Raw genomic sequence first — 19,975 nt, forward strand, 5'->3', positions numbered from 1 at the left:
AGAAGAAACATCTTTATCACTCTATAATTCAGAGATTTTTAGAACAGCTTACTTGTTACTACAGCATGACCTAGCTTCAACAGCATAGCCTGGCTTCTTCTGACGGATACATTGCCAAACTTCACTGTGCATCAGAATCACCTGAGGAGGTTGAAAAACTCCTGAATCAGTATTCCCTGCCACACTATGATCTTAGGCATGCATTAAATGATTATAATAGGCAATAAACTGAACTTCTTTCTATTTTTTCCTCCTTTTATATAAAATCATTTTTTTTCTACTGTACAGAGTAGTTTTATGAACCTCTGGGCTTTTGAGGCATTGAAAATTTTCAGTTTTAGAAAGTTCTCCAGGGAAATTATATAGATCCCGGCAGTATGTGTAAGGAAAAAAAGGATGTATTAAGGAATGGGTAAAGGGATGGATAGAGGGACAGATACCTGATAAAACAGTTATTGTAAATGTTAATGGTAAAATCCAGACTGAGTTTACAAGCACTCACTACAAAATTCTTTCAGCTTTGCTGAATGTTTGAAATATTTTCATAACGAAAAAGATCTTCAAAAAAATTCCCCAGATCATTCTCATTGTTAGCTTGTTTTGAACTTCTGGATTAGATAATCTAAGGAAGGCAATTTGCTGTGAATACCCCAGTGGTCACTGCAGGGAGTCTGTAATGTTGATCTTTCTTTTAATATTTACAATGTAATACTGTGGAGATAATGGTTCTATCATGAGTGAATATTTGCTACCAGTTCAGTTCAGTTTAGTTCAGTCACTCAGTCATGTCCAACTCTTTGTGACACCATGGACTGCAGCACGCCAGGCTTCCCTGTGCATCACCAACTCCCGGAGCTTGCTCAAACTCATGTCCATCCAGTCGGTGATGCCATCCAACCATCTCATCCTCTGTTGTCCCCTTTTCCTCCTGCCTTCAGTCTTACCCAACATCAGGGTCTTTTCCAGTGAGTCAGTTCTTTGCATCAGGTGGCCAAAGTATTGGAGTTTCAGCTTCAGCATCAGTCCTTCCAATGAATATTCAGGGCTGATTTCCTTTAGGATTGACTGGTTTAATCTCCTTGCAGTCCAGGGGACTCTCAAGAGTCTTCTCCAACACCACAGTTCAAAAGCATCAATTCTTCGGTGCTTAGCTTTCTTTATGGTCCAATTCTCATATCCATACATGACTACTGGAAAAACCATAGCCTTGACTAGATGGACCCTTGTCGGCAAAGTAATGTCTCTGTTTTTTAATATGCTGTCTAGGTTGGTCATAACTTTTCCTCCAAGGAGAGAGCATCTTTTAATTTCATGGCTGCAGTCACCATCTGCAGTGATTTTGGAGCCCAGAAAATAAAGTCTCTCACTGTTTCCATTATTTCCCCATCTATTTGCCATGGAGTGATGGGACCAGATGCCATGATCTTAGTTTTCTGAATGTTGAGTTTTAAGCCAACTTTTTCACTCTTCTCTTTCACTTTCATCAAGAGGCTCTTTAGTTCTTCACTTTCTGCCGTAAAGGTGGTGTCATCTGGATATCTGAGGTTATTGATATTTCTCCCAGCAAACTTGATTCCAGCTTGTGCTTCATCCAGCCCAGCATTTCTCATGAGGTAGTCTGCATGTAAATTAAAAAAGCAGGGTGACAATATACAGCCTTGACATACTCCTTTCCCAGTTTGGGACCAGTGTGTTGTTCCATGTCCAGTTCTAACTGTTGCTTCTTGACCTGCATACAGATTTCTCAGGAGGCAGGTAAGGTGTTCTGGTATTCCCATCTCTTTAAGAATTTTCCACAATTTGTTGTGATCTACACAGTGAAAGGCTTTGACATAATCAATAAAGCAGAAGTAGATGTTTTTCTGGAATTCTTTTGCTTTTTCGATGATCCAATGGATATTGGCAATTTGATCTCTGGTTCCTCTGCCTTTTCTAAATCCACCTTGAACATCTGGAATTTCATGGTTCACATGAAATTCTGGCATGAGCCTGGCATGCAGAATTTTGAGCATTACTTTGCTAGCATGTGAGATGAGTGCAATTGTGTGGTAGTTTAAACATTTTTTGTCATTTCCTTTCTTTGGGATTGGAATGAAAACTGACCTTTTCCAGTCCTGTGGCCACTGATGAGCTTTCCAAATATTTGCTATAATGGTTAATAAGAATCCTTACTGCCTTATCAAAATCGGTGCCATCCCTTCTGTTGCAGATGATGGATTCTTTTAGTTTTCTTTGCATCAAGCTGGACATACTGGGAGCCGGACTGTGAGCCTATTTTATACCAATGGAGTGGGTCAGAGACAAGTTCAAGAGGTGACTGCAGACTGTTCAGATAAAGATATTTAGTTCACAATGTTTGATATTTGACCCTAATAAGTATCTTTCCTATATGTTTTGTTTGTGATAATTCATTTAATCTTTACAACAACAATGTGAAGTAGGTGCTATTTGTAACTCTTTTATACAGGTGAAAAAAATAACCCCAAGGGCCAGGTTGACCTTGGTAGCCACTAAGCTCTATAGCCTCTCGTATGTAAGGCCATTCTGGAAATCAGACTGGCCCGCTTTCAGAAAAGTACTGAACAGTCTTCAGTCACGAGGCAGTGGGTTTTCATCATTGACTAGTAGGGTTGCCGGCTGAAACACAGACTCTCCAGTTACACTAAACATAATCATTGCTTATCTAAAATCCAAATTTAATTGTGTCTAATATTTTTATTGATTAAATCTGGCAACTCTATCAGGGCCCACCAGTTATTAGCTTAGAGACTTTTGGGAGACATAATTTTATCTCTATTCTGACAACTCCAGTAGTTTGTGATTCTGTGGTTCATTCAGCTAAAACCATCACAGCCTTAGGGAGACATGTGAAATGTCTAATTAAGACAAGACTCTGAAACTGGATTCCATGACTCTACCTCTTACATAGACAAGGAAGGTTCAGGTCTTGGGGGAGAGGAAGTCACAGGCTCTATGAAGGTGATTCCTAAACATTTACATTCCATGATGTTCTTACAGCTTATAGCACCCCAACCTCGCCTCATCCAAACAGAGACAAGATTTCCAAACTGCTCACAAGTAAATGCCACTAAAAGCCCTGTCCTTCACATAGCGACCTCCATGGCCTATTCCAGACACAAATCACACAACACTTACAGACTGGTGCCCTTTAACAGTTGCTTCCTCAGGCTCTGCTTGCTTGCGTATATGAATTCTTGAACTTCATACTCTTCCAGAATACTCTTCTTCCAAAATCTTCTTAAACTTATCAAGCCACCTTTCTCCCTATCTTGTAACCCTTTCACACTGTGATACTAGACATGCATTTAATGACTATAATATGCTATTTATAAACTCAGCTTCTCCTTTCTATTTTTTCCTTCTTTTATATAAAGTCATTTTTCTCTACTGTATAAGAAATACACGCTCTTTATTGAAGATTTAGACAACTCGGAAAAGTGAGAAAATGAAAAATCTCCCACAGTATCACTATCCAAATGCAGCTGCCCCAAATGCATTTTGTTTTGTTTCTTTGCAGCTTTTTTTCCTACACATGATTTTCTGGTTTGGTTTTCATTGGGAATATGTCTGCTTTGATATTTCTCCTCTTTGGGCTTTTGTAGTCTCATCTGAAAATGAGCTTGTTGGACTAGGTAAATTCCAAGGTCATTTCCAACACTAACATTCTGTTTTTGTCTTTATCAGAGAACTTGGAGACTATTTGTGTTTGGAGTCTATTTTTGTACTGTAAAGGGAAGTGAGGATATTTGAGACAGGTAGGGGCATTTGTCACGGATGTTAGTTGGATTACATCTGGGGTTTTGTGTTCAATTGTGGGCCATACCATGGAAATTGGATGTTTTACAAACTGTGATGAAAATATAAAGTTGGTGCAATGTTTCTAGAGGGCAATTTGGTAATATAAATAAAAAGTCTTAAAAGTTTTCAGGTCAGTGGATTTATCCTAAGAGGAAAAATAATGTTTTTGTTATACAGATATTCATAATATTTTTATTTTATTTTAATTAACATTTTTTTATTTTTAAATTTTATATTTTTGGCGGTGCTGTGCAGCACATGGTATCTCAGTTCCTCAGTCAGGGATCTAACCTGTGCCCCCTGTGTTGGAAGTGCAGAGTCTTAACCACTGGACTGCCAGGGAAGTCCCCACAGCATTTTTAATTAATTAAAAAAATTTTGGTAAAATGCATGACATTAAAGTGAATACATTATAATATAGCAATACAAAGAAATAGTATGTGGTCATTAAAATGATATATTGAAAGAAAACAGATAAAAACTAATACAGTGCGATTCCATTTATATAAAGTTCAAAAATATCTATGACATTCTTTGCAGGGGGCAGTGAATAGAAGAGGGCACAGGGGGACATAGCCAATGGACCTCCAGGGAAGTCCCCTCATTATATTTTATTGAAAGTTTCCTGGATGGAAAAATATCTCCTCCCTTGCCTTCTATGACACCATTTTTTCTTGTTTTCTGCTTTTTTCTCTTTCATTCTCTGGCTCTGGCAGAGGTATTTCCAAGCCTCCAGATCTCAAATTTCCTCTAGCCTCCTTCTACTCAAGCCCATTGGGTGATCTCTCCTGCATACATGGCCTCACCTAACATTGCTGTCCTGCTGAATTCCATGTCTCTATCTACAGCCAGAACTTGCATTCTAGGTACCAGATCTCAAAAACCTCTTGTTTAATGGACATTACTTCTGGATGTCCCATTAACATCTCAATTTTGAAATGTGTAAAACTGAACTCTTTATGACTCCCCCAAATCCACTTCTTCCCACATTCCTTATCTCCTTGAATGGCATCTCTTGCCACTTTCTACCCCCTCACGTCTGGGGCTCCCTCTTGCACACTTGTTCCCTCTCTGTGCCATAGGCCCATCCCAAGTTTTTTTCCCACTTGCACTTGGCCAATTCCTTTTCTCCCTCAGGACACAGTTCTGATGTCCCCTCTCCATCCCATCATCCCCACTTCATCTTTCTCTCCATCACCTATGTTTCTGCCATTGCATGTACCAAGCTATTCTTTGTCACCTTTCTACAACACAAACTCCTTGAGACTAGGAAGCCTTGCCTCTCATCTTTGTAAGCTTAAGTCTATCATTTTGTTGATATATAGCAGAAACTCAAAAAAGATGTCAAATGAACTAATGAACGTAACCCCAAAATATATATATATATACCTAATGGAAGAATTTAATTAGTGGCAGGGGAACAGATTTATCATTAGGGGAGTTTAAGCAACCCCCTTAAAGTCTATGTATCATTTAGCATAGGCTATTTTTTCTTTCACCTCAATACTGAATCATTGAGATTAATACGGAGTCAAGGGCTCCGTCTAACCCAGGAAAAAACCCCAGAAGCACCAAGCTTCCTCAGGTCCAACCAGCACCAAATCCTCAAATATTTGCTAGTTGTTGCCCTTGGCCTTCGGAAACAGTTTTCATGGGGCTCACAAAAAGATACTCACAATATGTCTTAGTAAAAGATGCAATGTATATTCTGAAATCATTGTGCTTTGGGAGGGGTTCGGTAATGATTCAAATAATTTCATGGGTTCAAATTGCTTTCTCTTTTGAAGTTAATACATAATTTCATTAGATATCACCTCACAGTGGTCAGAATGGCCATCATCAAAAAAATCTACTAACAATAAATGCTGGAGAGGATGTGGAGAAAAGGGAACCTCTTGCATAATTGGTGGGAATGTAAATGGATACAACCACTATGGAGAACACAATGGAGATTTCTTAAAAAACTAGGAATCAAACTACCATATGACCCAGCAATCTGACTCCTGGGCATATGCCCTGAGAAAGCCATAATTCAAAAAGACACATGTACCCCAGTGTTAATTGCAACATTACTTACAATAGCCAGGACATGGAAACAACTTAAATTTCCATTGACAGAAGATGGATAAAGAAGATGTGGTACATATGTACAGTGGAGTATTACCCAGCCATAAAAAGAAATGAAATCGAGTCATTTGTAGTGATGTGGATGAACCTAGAGTCTGTCATACAGAGTAAAGTAAGTCAGAAAGAGAAAAATAAATATTGTATATTAATGCATATGTATAGAATCTACAAAAATGCTACTAATAAACCTATTTACAGGGCAGGAATAGAGATGCAGACATAGAGAACGGGTTTGTGAACACAGAGGGGGAAGGAGAGGGTGAGAGGAATTGAGAAAGTAGCACTGACTTATATGCACTATCATGTGTAAAACAGATAGCTGGTAGGAAGCTGCTGTATAACACAGGGAGCTCAGCCTGGTGCTCAGTGACGACCTAGAGGGGTGGAAAGAGGGGTGCAGGAGGGAGTCTCAAGGGGGACGGGACATATGTTTACATATTGCTGATTCATGCTATTGTACTGCAGGAACTAAAATGACATTGTAAAGCAATTATACTCCAATTAAAAAAGTAAAATTTAAAAAGTGCTTTTACCAAAAAATGGGATTTCACATAACTGGTAGAGACATAGCTGGGGCATTCAGAGTTCTTTTCATCGATATGCATTTGTCATTATTTTGTCATTGTTTTCAGACATCAATAGCTAGATATAAAGGAACAAAGTAAAACGGAAAATTGAAGTACTTATTTAAATAATTATGGCAAACTCTTCCCTCATCTACCATATTCTTACAACTTCACCTAGATTTTGGCCTCCTCATCATATATTTACATATGCTTCTAGAGCATGTGCTTTGAAGTCTGAAAAACTTGTTCTGAGAGGAAAGTTACTTAACCTTCCTAAACCATTCCTTCAACAGTAAAATGGGGAAGAATATGAGTACTGATGATTGGTCTGAGGATTAAATAATATAATATGTATAAAAGATGCCACAGTGTATGGAACATAGTAAGTCCTCATTATATGTTAGTTTTAATATTGCTATGTGGTAAATAAAATATTTTTGAGGTAGAGGATGGGAACTTTGGCTTATTCAGTTGCCTTCACACTTCATTTCCCTGGGGTCATGTCTCTATTGTACATGCTTCCAGTTGAGAAAACAATTGGCAATGTGTCAACTCATTGGCTACTCAAACTTGGGGCGAACAGAGACCAATATTAATTTGCCATGTAAAAGAAATCCAGAGAGGCTAGGAGGGGAGTGTCCAAAATGGCAGAGTAGAAGGGACCCTAAGCTCATCTCCTCTCACGAGCATACCAAAATCATATCACTCTGCAGAATGACCATTGTTGAAAAAGACTTAATCCTACCAGAAAAGTTCCACTACAGCTAAAGACATAAAGACAGAACCATGACGAGACTGTTGGAGGTGCAGACTCAAGAATTAATAAAATCTCACACCTTCAGTGGACAACCCACAAACCGGAGAATAATTATGTTATAGAGAGGCTAAGGGATAGGTTCAAGGGCACACATGGCCTGGACACAAACACAGGATTTTGGGTGTTCTCTCATCGCCAGTGCTGGGTTTTGAGTCTGTAGTGTCTGCCAGTGTCCACTGACCATTCTTCGTGAGTCTTGGAACAAGCAAAAGGGGGCTTTCAGTGAGTTAAGCCTGAAGACATGGCCTTGACTGAGTGAACAGGCTCAGTACCTAAAACTTCATGAGGTGACTCTGTCTGTGAGTTAATGGTATTTTCAAAAAGATCTCAATAAGTGGGTAGGGAGACAGTGAGTATGAGGCTGTGAGATCTTCACTTTACCTGGTAAAACTTACTCACCTGTGCTCTTTCCTTTGTTAGCAATAATTAGACCTCCTGGAGGACTCCACTAACTCAGCAACATTTTTATTTCCTTTGAGGAAGTAATTTTAAAAACGTGGGAAAAAACCCTTATGCCATGTCATGCAGTGTTCCAAGGATTGTTTAATGTCTCTTTGAACCTCACAGTTGTTTAAGCATAGTGAACCCTTTATTAATTTGATCTGTTTAAGTGAAGAAAGTGTTTTGTTCTAGCCAAACCATACTTAGAGTTTTTTTGCAGTGAAAAGGTTTATATAATTAAGTAGGTTTATTGTCAGCACACAATGCCTGCATTTCTCCAACATTAGAAAGATATCCACTGGTGTGTAAATGTAACTGAGGTTGTCTTGGAAAGTGGCCCAATGTTTCCCTTCCATTACTCCCATCTTGAATGGCCTGGACTTTGAAAATATAGGTGTTGGTCAGAGTGAGTGTCAACACTCACCTGGGCCCCTTCAGGGGAGAAAGAGCTGAGGCGATCACACGACTATGTCTAGAACGGCATGATCTCTCACAGTTAGGGCAGCCGGGCCTTGGAGTCACATGGGAATATTTCTCTATGTGAGCCCAGCCTAGCTCATGAGTTGGGTGTTTTTTCTTCATAGTGGAAACTCAACCAAGTCTAGTGTGGGTTTTCTTAGTCTAATCTAGTGATTTCTGATAGTCAGAAATCTTGATGGTCCAGTTCTTTGTGTCCTTCTCCCAACTCCTATGTTAAATCCTAAAGGCCCATGTGATGGTATTAGGAGGTGGAGCCTTTGGCAGGTGTTGAGGTCATGAGGGTGGAGCCTTCATGAATAGGATTGTTGTTGTTTAGTTGCTAAGTCTTGTCTGACTTTTGGACTGTAGCCTGCTGGGCTCCTCTCTCCATGGGATTTTCCAGGCAAGAATACTAGAGTAGGTTTCCATTTCTTTCTCCAGGGGACCTTCCTGACCCAGGGATCTAACCTATGTTTCTTGGATTAGCAGGCAGATTCTTTACCATTGAGCCACCAAAGAAGCCCCGTGAATAGGGTTAGTGGTAAAGAATCCACTTGCCAAGCAGGAGATGCAAGGGACGTGGATTCGATGTCTAGGTCAGGAAGTTCCCCTGGAGGAAGAAATGGCAACTCACTCCAGTATTCTTGCCTGGAATATTCCATGGACAGAGGAGCCTGGTACTACATATCCATAGGACCACAAAGAGTTAGACAGGACTGAGCACACATTATATTACAAACTAATACATTAATAAGCATTATGTTATAAACCAACAACATAACATAATGAAGAGGTGAATAATTTAGAGTCAGACACGACTTAGGGGCTAAACAACAATAATCACAGTTAAGCTATTACCTATTACTTGGGGCCTCCCTGGTGGCTCAGAGGCTGCAGAGAGCTCCCGAGCCCCTTCCACCATGTAAGGACACTGTGAGAAGATGGATACATAGGAGCCAGGAGATGGGTTCTTGCCAGTCACTGAATCTGTTGATGTTCTGATCTTGCATTTCCTGTCTCTAGAACAGTGAGAAACAAGTTTCTGCTTTTTAGTCTATGCCATGTCCAAGCCCAAACGGACTTAGACAAGCTCAAAGTTCAGTCTCCAAGTCAGGGCTGTCTCCCATTGGAGGGTTTTCTTTGCTCTTCCTCTGGTCCTAGTCTTGCCAGTGCTGTTGGGCCCTGAGGCGTCCCCTCTACCTTCCATTCAGCCCTGCTCTGGAGTCTCCAGCGGACCTCCTGATGCATTCCTCTTTCCCAGCTCTAACAAGCACCCACACTTTCTTTTCAGGCCTCCCTTGCACCACTGGGTACAGAGAAACATTCAGAACCTTTCCAGACCCACAGGAGCCCAGAGAAAGGGGGACTTTCAGGAGATGCACCCCTTTTCCCTGACCACTTCCTCCTATTTGTAAGGTTCTTTGCTTTTCAAAGGACAAGTCAAAACAAGGCACAAGGGACTATTTTCCTCCAAGATCTTCCAAACCCTAAGTCTGGGGGTTTTTCATACAGCTGCTCAACAACGCTCCCCCAAATCCAATTAACCCCAGGTTTCTCAAAGTGTGGTTCACAGACTCTGGTCCCCTGTTTTCATTACAACACTAAGAGGTTATTTGCTTTTCACTGATGGTGAAAAAGCACTGGCTGTAAACCTGCAGTGCCAATAAAAGCCAATTATTCTAGTATTCTTCACCACCATAAACTCGCAGTGAAAGAAAGAAAGAAAAAAAATTGCCAGTTTTACTTAAGAATGCTCTTGATGATGCAATGAAAAAGTTTAATGTTGACCCTTAAATACTTGTCACTGTAATATTTTGTGTGACAAAATGGAAAGACGTGTTGATACTTCAGCACACCAGGTACGTTTAATGGTTTTCTCAAGAAAAGCACCGTGTGATTGCTTGAGTTGTGGAACTAGCTGTTTTTTTAGTTGAACGCATTTTTCCCTTCTGAAAGACTGAATGACTGATAAAACTCTGGTTTTTCAGACTTGAGTATCTGGCAGACATTTTCTAGAAAAGTAATAAAGTAAGTTGGTCACTTCAAGGAAAACAACTGGCAGCATCTTTGTTAATAATAAAATCCAAGCTTTTGACCCTGGATCCACCACTTATTTGCAAATTACTTAACTCTATGATGTCTTACTGGAAAAGTAGGATGGTGATAATATTCCAGAGAGTGGATACAAGTATTAAGCAAGATAACATTATAAAGCATTTTATACAGTGCCTGCTGTGTGTTAAGTAAGTGTGCAATAAATATTGGTTTCTATTATAGCTCGATCAAGTTAAAATAATCAGATTTGGTTTCCATTTGTAATTTGACCAAATATCCGAGTCAGTTCTACCAAAAATGTTAACCTGATCCCCAAGAAAATCCTTGCTAAAAATTAGATTTATTCTTGTTCTTTAATAAGAGGTCAACTGTGAAATCACAATAGACCACAGTAAAATGACAGGCATTGAGATAATAGATTTTAAGCAAAAATTCTCATTTGCCTAATCTTTCTCCAGGAAGTAAATAGGAAAAGTAGGGCAGTGGTTAGAAAATGCACAGAGTAACACAAAATATTACACAAGTACTTCCCAAAGCTTACTCTGTAAAAGCAGTGGATGAGCACCAATACCAAAATACAAAAGGCCACCTGTGTTCCTGCTATCCTGAAAGCCACAGCCATTGAATGATGTCTTGATTATTATGCCAGTAGTCTGCTTATTTAACTTATATGCAGAGTACATCATGAGAAATGCTGGGCTGGAGGAAGCACAAGCTGGAATCAAGATTGCCGGGAGAAATATCAATAACCTCAGATATGCAGATGACACCACCCTTATGGCAGAAAGTGAAGAAGAACTAAAGAGCCTCTTGATGAAACTGAAAGAGAGTCAAAAAGTTGGCTTAAAGCTCAACATTCAGAAAACAAAGATCATGGCATCTGGTCCCATCACTTCATGGGAAATAGATGGGGAAATAGTGGAAACAGTGTCAGACTTTATTTTTCTGGGCTCCAAAATCACTGCAGATGGTGATTGCAGCCATGAAATTAAGATGCTTACTCCTTGGAAGGAAAGTTATGACCAACCTAGACAGCATATTAAAAAGCAGAGATGTTAGTTTGCCAACAAAGGTCCATCTAGTCAAGGCTATGGTTTTTCCAGTGGTCATGTATGGATGTGAGAGATGGACTATAAAGAAAACTGAGCACCGAATAATTGATGCTTTTGAACTGTGGTGTTGGAGACGACTCATGAGAGTCCTTTGGACTGCAAGGAGATCCAACCAGTCCATCCTAAAGGAGATCAGTTCTGGGTGTTCATTGGAAGGACTGCTGTTGAAGATGAAACTCCAATATTTTGGTCACCTGATGCGAAGAGCTGACTCATTGGAAATGTCCCTGAGGCTGGGAAAGATTGAGGGCAGGAGGAGAAGGGGACACCAGAGGATGAGATGGTTGGATGGCATCACTGACTCGATGGACATGGGTTTGGGTGGACTCCTGGAGTTGGCGATGGACAGGGAGGCCTGGCATGCTGCAATTAATGGGGTCGCAAGAGTTGGACACGACTGAACGACTGAACTGAACTGAACTGAAGTCTCTCACTTCACCTGTAACATGAGATGATTGTCCAAACTGAAGCACTTCTACCAAGGCTTCGGGTACAGATTAATGGGAATTTAGGCTATGTTACATTTGGGGAATAGGCAGGCCATGAAAAGCAGAGAAGAGTAAAAGAAGCCAAAATAGTTTGGATAATAGCAAGATAATGATTGAGACATTTATAAAAGAAAAAAGGAAAGAAATGTACCAGAAAAGGTTGTGAAAAACTGTAGGAGCCTGTTAATGGGATGTCATCTTTATGATATTTTTACATTTTCCAAATAATTTTCTGTTTTCGACAATGATTGCATCCCAGTCTTGTACATCAGCATTGTCCTTATATCTTGTTTGTGAGCAACCTTAGAATCTTTTTCAATCTTTTTGATCATCAGGCTTTATCCTGTGAGATCCCTTATCTAGTCTTTGGAAGGCATTTCTCTATAAATAGATACAGAACTCCGTTCTTCATGAACAAAGAGGTTGTAATAGTCACACAACATTCAAAGGGCTAACAAGGTCCATCTTCGTCACTTTCCCTTTGGCCCAGATGGTACACTCTCCCTGAACACTTTTTTGACTCAGATGGCAGGCAGCGCAATTACTTGTCCCCACTTAAAACTATTTTGCAAATGAGCAAGAAATAGCCAGCTTGAGGATGGAGAGGAGTTGGTGTTGCTTGTTCTCTGTAAGAAGGCAGCAGCCATATGGTATAAGAAGTGTCTGATTAGGCTCACAATTAACTTAAAAGCTATCCTGCCAGAAGCAGCTACAACAGCAGCAACCTGTCTGTCAGTTCCAGTCCAGGAATTCTAACTGCTATTTCAGTTGTTATGGAAACTGACCACACTGCTTCCTAAAAAATTCACTGTTCCAGCAAATATTAGTCATTCTGGGGCATCTAAATGAGTGATGCAGACACAGGGATGGAGGAGCACAGAGGAGGAAGGCTAGAGATTAGAGAAGACCTCACAGAGACAGGCTTCCCTGGTGGCTCAGCTGGTGAAGAATCGCCTGCCATTCTCCCAAATCTTCCCACCCTCTCCCTCTCCCACAGAGTCTGTAAGACTGTTCTATACATCAGTGTCTCTTTTGCTGGGAAGATTTGGGAGAATGGCATTGAAACATGTAAAATATCATGTATGAAACGAGATGCCAGTCCAGGTTTGATGCACGATACTGGATGCTTGGGGCTAGTGCACTGGGACGACCCAGAGGGATGGTATGGGGAGGGAGGAGGGAGGAGGGTTCAGGATGGGGAACACATGTATACCTGTGGTGGATTCATTTTGATATTTGGCAAAACTAATACAATTATGTAAAGTTAAAAAAAAAAAGAAATAAAAAAAAAAAAATAAAAGAATCGCCTGCAATGCGGGACACCTGGGTTTGATTCCTGGGTGGGAAGATTCACCGGAGAAGGGAAAGGCTACCCATTCCAGTGTTCTGGCCTGGAGAATTCCATGGACTCTGTAGTCCATGGGGCCGCAAAGAGTTGGAGATGACTGAGTGACTTTCACTTCACACAGAGACCTGACTTTGGAGCAGGATTAGCCAGGGGAGAAGACATTTTAAGAGAGAGGACTGGCAAAAGCGAGGGAACTTCAAGAGATAATAGCGGTGCAGGTGGGCTTGGGGTTGCAGACTCGTGTGGGTGGAGTGGAAAAGGGGAAGACACGTGGAAAAGGGGAAGCTGACTCTTGTGGATTAAAGCTCATCAAAACTGTTATGGGTGTATCGACGGCATCCTGAATATTTTTACGAGCTACAAATTGACCTGCAACAATACAGCCTTAAAATACCATCCTGCCATCTGCTGAGAAAGTACTGTTGACCCTTGAACAATGCGTGGGGTGCTATAGGGGTGCACCCCTATGTACCCCCACCCCCCGCCATACTGTTGACAATCCATGTATGACTTGGATTGTCAGCTCTCTGAATACTTTGTTCCTATGACTCCATGATTCTGAATCAGTGGATTTACCCAACCTGGGCTAGGTAATACTGTAGTATTTACTATTAAAAAAAATCAGTGCTTAAGTGGTTCTGGGCAGTACAAAGCTGTGCTATTCAAGGCTTAACTGTATTTAGAACAAAGGTGTTAATTTTCAAGCAGAATCCAGTAAACAGCCTAGAAGAAGAACCATCTTTTTTTCTTTTATTGCAGTTGCTTTGTACCTTCTACAGTGCAAACAGTAAGCTGAAATCTTTTTTTTTTACTATAACAGTGACTGAATAACAAGTTGAAGTACAGGAGAGTTTGGTTGATATATATACATATAAAAACAAATCCTTTATTCAGGGAAGCAGTTCTTAGTGTGGTCTGTGGACCCTTGAGGGTCTTAAGGTTTGTCTGATGCCATATTTATATCATACTATTTCATTTTCTGAAGGGCACAAAGTTAGTAACAGGTGAGCTGAGATCTTTAGCTAGACCTGGCTAGATAGAAGCAGTATTTGAAAGTACAATCGAAATTCAACTATAGTGCTAAACAACAGGTGAATCTGAAATAATATTATTCCCAGAGACAATAACAACAACCACAAAATATGCTGTACTATTTTTAAAAGCTTCTTTTTGTATTATTAAAAATACAGACTTCTATGTGATAGTAAAGACTCAATCTTTGGATTCCTGAACTTCAAGTTTAGAAAGTCTCCCCTCTTCCTATTTGGACCCTAAGATAAAAGCTGAACAGAAAAAATATAATTTATTGTGTATAGTCTAGATGCCGAGGTAATTAATTAAAATTTGTGTGGAAAGGGGAATTTCCTTCAAGATTGTGATGTGAGCTTCTCTTCAGTAAGGAGTAGATATAATGTGCTTCAAGTTTCTGAAAAGAATGTGGAATAAGTGCAACAACAGTCCATCCAGCTCCCTGGACTAAGGTCAGCTAGAGACAAGCAGGTCAGGAACAAAACTCAGTTGAGCTTAAGAATTCTCAGCACTTAGACAACGCTGTTCTCTTGGCTAGAATTCTTCCTCTCACCTCCTACTAATCTTTTCAGTCACCCATTGCTTCTTTTAGTTGCCTGCTTAAATATCACTTCCACAGGGCCTTTCCTGATTACCCATTTTTTACCCCAAACACTCTACCTAACTTGTTCACTGTTTCAGCTCTTTGTTTCCTTCCTGATGCTTTTCAAGGTGTGTGATAATAATTTGATAAGTTCTCCTTTTCCTCTAAGATGGAAGCTCTGTGATCCCTGCTCACTGTCCAGCACAGGTCCAATATTCAGTAAGCAGCTGGTGGCTGATTAAACATGGTGGACAGTCTGGGGTGGCAACCCACATAAATTGGTGGTGGGATGCGGAAGGCCCTGGAATGGGGAACTACAGCCGTGGACCCTGATCTCCTTTCTGCCACCAGTTGTTAGCATGACATTGATCAAATCCCTTAAAGTCTCTGGGACTCAGTTTCCTCATCTGAAAATGAGGGAGATGTACTGAGAGATTTCCACGGAAGCATCCTGACTTCAGAGTGTAAGATTCTAAGTATATCTGATTATTTTTCTAGGGTGCTAATAACTGTTGTTTTTTTTTTTCCCCACTCACTGAGGAGGTGTGGACCTTTTCATTATTTCTGAATATAAATAGGTATTTTCTGAAAAATGTACGGGTGGGTATATTAACTTTTCTGTAGACTTCAGGAACTAGAAGGAAAAGCATTAAGTTTTCGGAGGTTCTCTGACAATGCTTTGTCCTACTCTGTGTAGTTTTAATGCTGCACAACTAGACCCATTTATTCCCATGAGAAAACCTGGAAATCTGGCTCTCACACTAATTAGCTCTATGACCCTGGACAAGGTCCTTAAACTTCTGAGGCTCACTTTTCTTGTCTGTGTAATAGATATGTAATAGGGATGGATTGCCAAGCTATAGGATTGTGTAAGGATTAAAGGAGATAACTTGGAACTTGATAAGTGTTCAGAAAATGCTGGTTAAACCCGACTGAATGTTATCCCATGAGTTTCCCAATGAGTTTCACGAGAGCATAAAACCAACAAGATTGTTTTTGTTGTTAGCTACATGGAATGCAGGCTATGGTTATTAAGGTATATTTGAATGTGTGGTCACTGATGTATATAGTTCAGGGAGGAACAGGTCATTGTTCAAACAGGAAAGGTGTTAGATTTTAACAGATGGCATCCTCTTACCCATGGGATTATAATATATTTTATTATCATAGAACTAAATTCAGGAGTTTGCCATTCCTTAGACTCCTGCTTTGTCTCCGCTGAAAAGACACAAAGCCAGAGCAATATAAAACTGTATAAATGAGAGGAAAAATATGGAATCCTCAGGGGTATAATCTTGACTAAAAAAGGTGCAGGTCTTCAAAAACGGTTGAGAAATGAATAGTCTTCCTTCTGTACCACATTGTTATAATCAGCAGTTACAACTGAAAATTTGAGAGCTGTTACTCACCAATCATGAAGATAATTTTACACTTTTTCAAGTCTTCCATTAAACCTTTAAAATAAGAATAATTTAAGTTATACAGCAAGAAAAACTGTATTGAAACCCTGGTTTTATAATGTATAGTGTAGTATTATATAATATTCTATTCTGTATTATAGTATACAGTATTATCTATCTATCTGTCTGTATATATAATACATATAGAATAGAGCATAGAGATGAAACAAAAATTACAAAGGTGGTGAGTGAGAACTCAATCTTGGGAGCCACTGCTTTAAGACAAAGAAATGATTAGGGATTTTTGGCAAAGTGCAAAACTCTATAGAGTCTGTGGAGCCCTAAAAGATTTCCAGTTGTCATGTGGTGTCAGGAGGTGTTTATTTATATACACAATGCTACATTTCGGCAGGAATCCACTGTTGAGTGAGTGAAAGGCCCAACTTCACCAGAGAGAGACAGAGGTAGAGAGGGGGCAGGTGTGAGGGGGAGAGAGTGGTGCGTGAAGAATTGAGTTCAGGGTAGAAGAGGAAGAAGAAAAGGGAGAAAGAGCTGGAAATAGAAGCAAAAGGTGAACTTGGGGGTCTTTGCAACCATTTGTTTTTCACACTAAAGGGCTTTTTTTTTTTTTTTTTTAAATTAAACAGATGCTTCATTCTTTTTACAGAATAGCCCATGGTGATGGGAAAATTCTATATTATCTGGAGCCTTCCATTAAGGCAATGTGGGAGACCTGGGTTCGATCCCTGAGTTGGGAAGATTCCCTGGAGAAGAGAATGGCTACCCACTCCAGTATTCTGGACTGTGTAGTCTATGGGTTTGCAAAGAGTTGGACACGACTGAGTGACATTCACTTTCACTTTCATTAAGGCAGATAGAATAATGCTCTCAACATGTTGGGCCAAATAGTCATTTCAAGTTCTTCAGACTTTCAGTTTACTTTTTTTTAGTTTACTGTTATGGAGTTGAGCAACTTTTAATCTATTTATAATGTAGGAAAGTGGTTGCTATTATTATTACTATTAGTAGTATTTTTATGTTAGTCCGGTTTTAACAAACAATGATGATCCATTCAGATAATGTGGTCATTACAAATTAAGTTTATATGAAGTTTTTAATGACACGGGAACATGCTTATGTTATGATAAGCACAAAATATTGGAGATAATGTTTGTATATACACATGTATTCTCAGCTATGTAAAAGTAGGTATATAGACAATACACTGGAATAAAAATAAACCAGAATGTTAACTGTGCTGATTTAGAGGTCATAAGGTTTTAGATGGCTCTTATTTTCTACCTTAAAAAATTTTCCACATGAATGTGTGTTAATTCTGTAACCAGGAAAAAAGGAGACTTTATTCAGCAATCAGTCAATCCCTCTCCAGTTGGGACTGAGTTGATTATTTGCACTTGGCTCAGGTTTAAGTGCCTTTTTCCCATGAATCACCATGATGTCATTGGGTGACTGCAATCTTCACATACTGCTCTTGCCATTATCATCAAATGACACTCTATCTACCTCCTCATGCTCATGGATCAGCAAGATTAGAGCTGGGGTTGTTTAGAAAGCCAATTCACTTACTTGTATGTGCTCACAGTCAATGTAAATATATTTCCATGGGCCATAATTATAACAACATTTATTACAGAGTAGAAATGTTAGCAGGTAATTTTCCTAGAGCAATCATAAACGTTATCTTCTTTGGACAGAGTCAAATTTATGTTATTTTCTATTTCCAGTTCCATGTGGAGCTAATAACGGTTTTTTGTTTTTAGTTTTGGCAAGACTTTTAATGTGACAAAATTATGAAGTAGTATAATTTGGGTGATTCTTAGGTTGTATCCCAATGGCACACTACAGAGGAGCAACATTATGCAGGAAAAGGACTTTCACTTTCACTTTTTAGACTTAAAAGTCTAAAAAAGGACTTTTATTAGACATTCTTCTAATAAAATTTGAAGAATGTTGAATTAAAGTTAGCCAGTTCTCTTTCCTGCAGGACATGTGGGAGCCTTGCTGTGCTCCTATATATGTGAATCTTCCAAAGAGGATTGGGTGTTGTGTTTTTCAAACATTTTTACCAGTTACAAAGAGCATGAACTCTTTGAGCATCCTCTCTTCACTGAGCATCTCGGGGCTCATGTCCTCTGGGAGGTGAGGAAATACATCACTTAGTAAGGCATCACTTTGGTTCTTTACATGGACCAAGAGGGGAGAAATCCAGAATTCCAATCATAATCATGATCCCTGGCTGAGGGAAAAAAGTACATGCTCTTGGTAGGTTATTATCTCTTAGTGGTGTTTAATAAAAAAGATATGCTCAGAGCTACTAAAATGACAACTTTAGTCTGATCAGTAAAGGAAACTCACCTCCCATGGTGTCTTCTCCAAACACATTTAACTGGTCATCACCCTGTTTATTAAAAAAATCAAAATATTAGATGATAATACCAACAAGCATTGTGCTAAACTTCTTGCCGAGATGAATATACTTAACCTTCCAAACGGCTCTGTGAAAGAGGTACCATAACTGCCCACCTTTTACAGATGAAAACCATACTTATATCAAGAAGTTAGCTGCTCACAGTCACATAGCGAGGAACAAAGCCTGGGCTTCAACCTGGGCTGTTTGTGTCCAGAGTTAATGCTCCTTGTAACTGGTACAATATCATGCCTTCTTTTCCTTCGTGCATAACTACCTGTGGTCAGAAAAGCTGATGTAAAGAAGACAAAACCCTTAAGGACTTGAAGCTCACTGATAGGTGGAGTCACAGCTGCTTCACAAATAACTCCATGATTTACAGCTAGACTTAGCAAACTTTCTGGAAAGCACCAGAGAGTAAACATTTTCAGCACTGGGAGCCATGTGGTCTCACTATTTAGCCACCAGCCATACTTTGCTAATCCCGGAACGAAAGCATGAAATAAAGGAAGTTGGAATGACCAGATTTGATTGCCTCCCTTTAAAATTTTCATTTTCATTTTTAATCAAACAGTTACTCCATTCTCCTTATAGAAAAATACATGGTGTTTGGGGAAAAATCCAGAAAGAAAATTTGTAAAATTGCATTGGTGATTAATGACTGGTGACCTGAATGAGAAGGAAGTCCAAAAGGGAGGGGATATGTGTATATGTATGGCTGATTCATTTTGCTGTACAGTAGAAACTGACACAACAATTCAAAGTAACTATACTCCAATAAAAATTAGTTTTAAAAGAGGTACTGGTGAGATTCCTCACTCCTACCTGTGTCTCCATACACCCCATTTTCTCACTTCCTCATTGCTTGTAGGTAACTACTCACAGGGTTTTTTTTTTTTTTTTTATCTTTCCATACACACAAAAGTTGATTTCCAGATATCGATGGATACACTTGAGGATAAGTATAGAATCTTATCACCTCCATTACACATAAAGAAGCAAACATTACATGTGCACATATGTTTATAAAACACATGCTAATCTATGATAACACTATTCTTCCCTTTGCTTTCTGACTTATCAATATATTCTGGAGAAGTTTCTGTACCAGTACAGATGTTCTTGGTTACACAGTATTCTACCGTATGGAAGGTACCATAGTTGTTATTATTTCTAACTAGTTCTTTATTGATGGACCACTGAGTTGCTTGCAATCTTGGACTATTTTTCAAAAAGTAGAACAAAGAATAAACTCACATAAATGGCATTTCATATGTACATACTTGTAGGATAAATTCCCAGA

General features: G+C 39.4%; 1 protein-coding gene across 3 annotated transcripts in view; it reads right to left on the minus strand.

The window, feature by feature from the left end:
* Positions 1-19,975, minus strand: part of AK5 (adenylate kinase 5) — a 269,511-nt gene that overhangs the window by 52,397 nt on the left and 197,139 nt on the right. For all 3 annotated transcript variants that reach the window (XM_061411538.1, XM_061411541.1, XM_061411540.1), the window contains 2 exons: positions 18,621-18,663; positions 16,254-16,298 (listed from right to left, as the gene is read on the minus strand). In XM_061411538.1, the coding sequence (XP_061267522.1) occupies positions 16,254-16,298; positions 18,621-18,663 (88 nt within the window). The remainder of the gene's footprint in view (positions 1-16,253; positions 16,299-18,620; positions 18,664-19,975) is intronic.

The sequence above is a fragment of the Bos javanicus genome, chromosome 3 (assembly GCF_032452875.1).
Source record: "Bos javanicus breed banteng chromosome 3, ARS-OSU_banteng_1.0, whole genome shotgun sequence".
NCBI classification, from domain to species: Eukaryota; Metazoa; Chordata; class Mammalia; order Artiodactyla; family Bovidae; genus Bos; species Bos javanicus.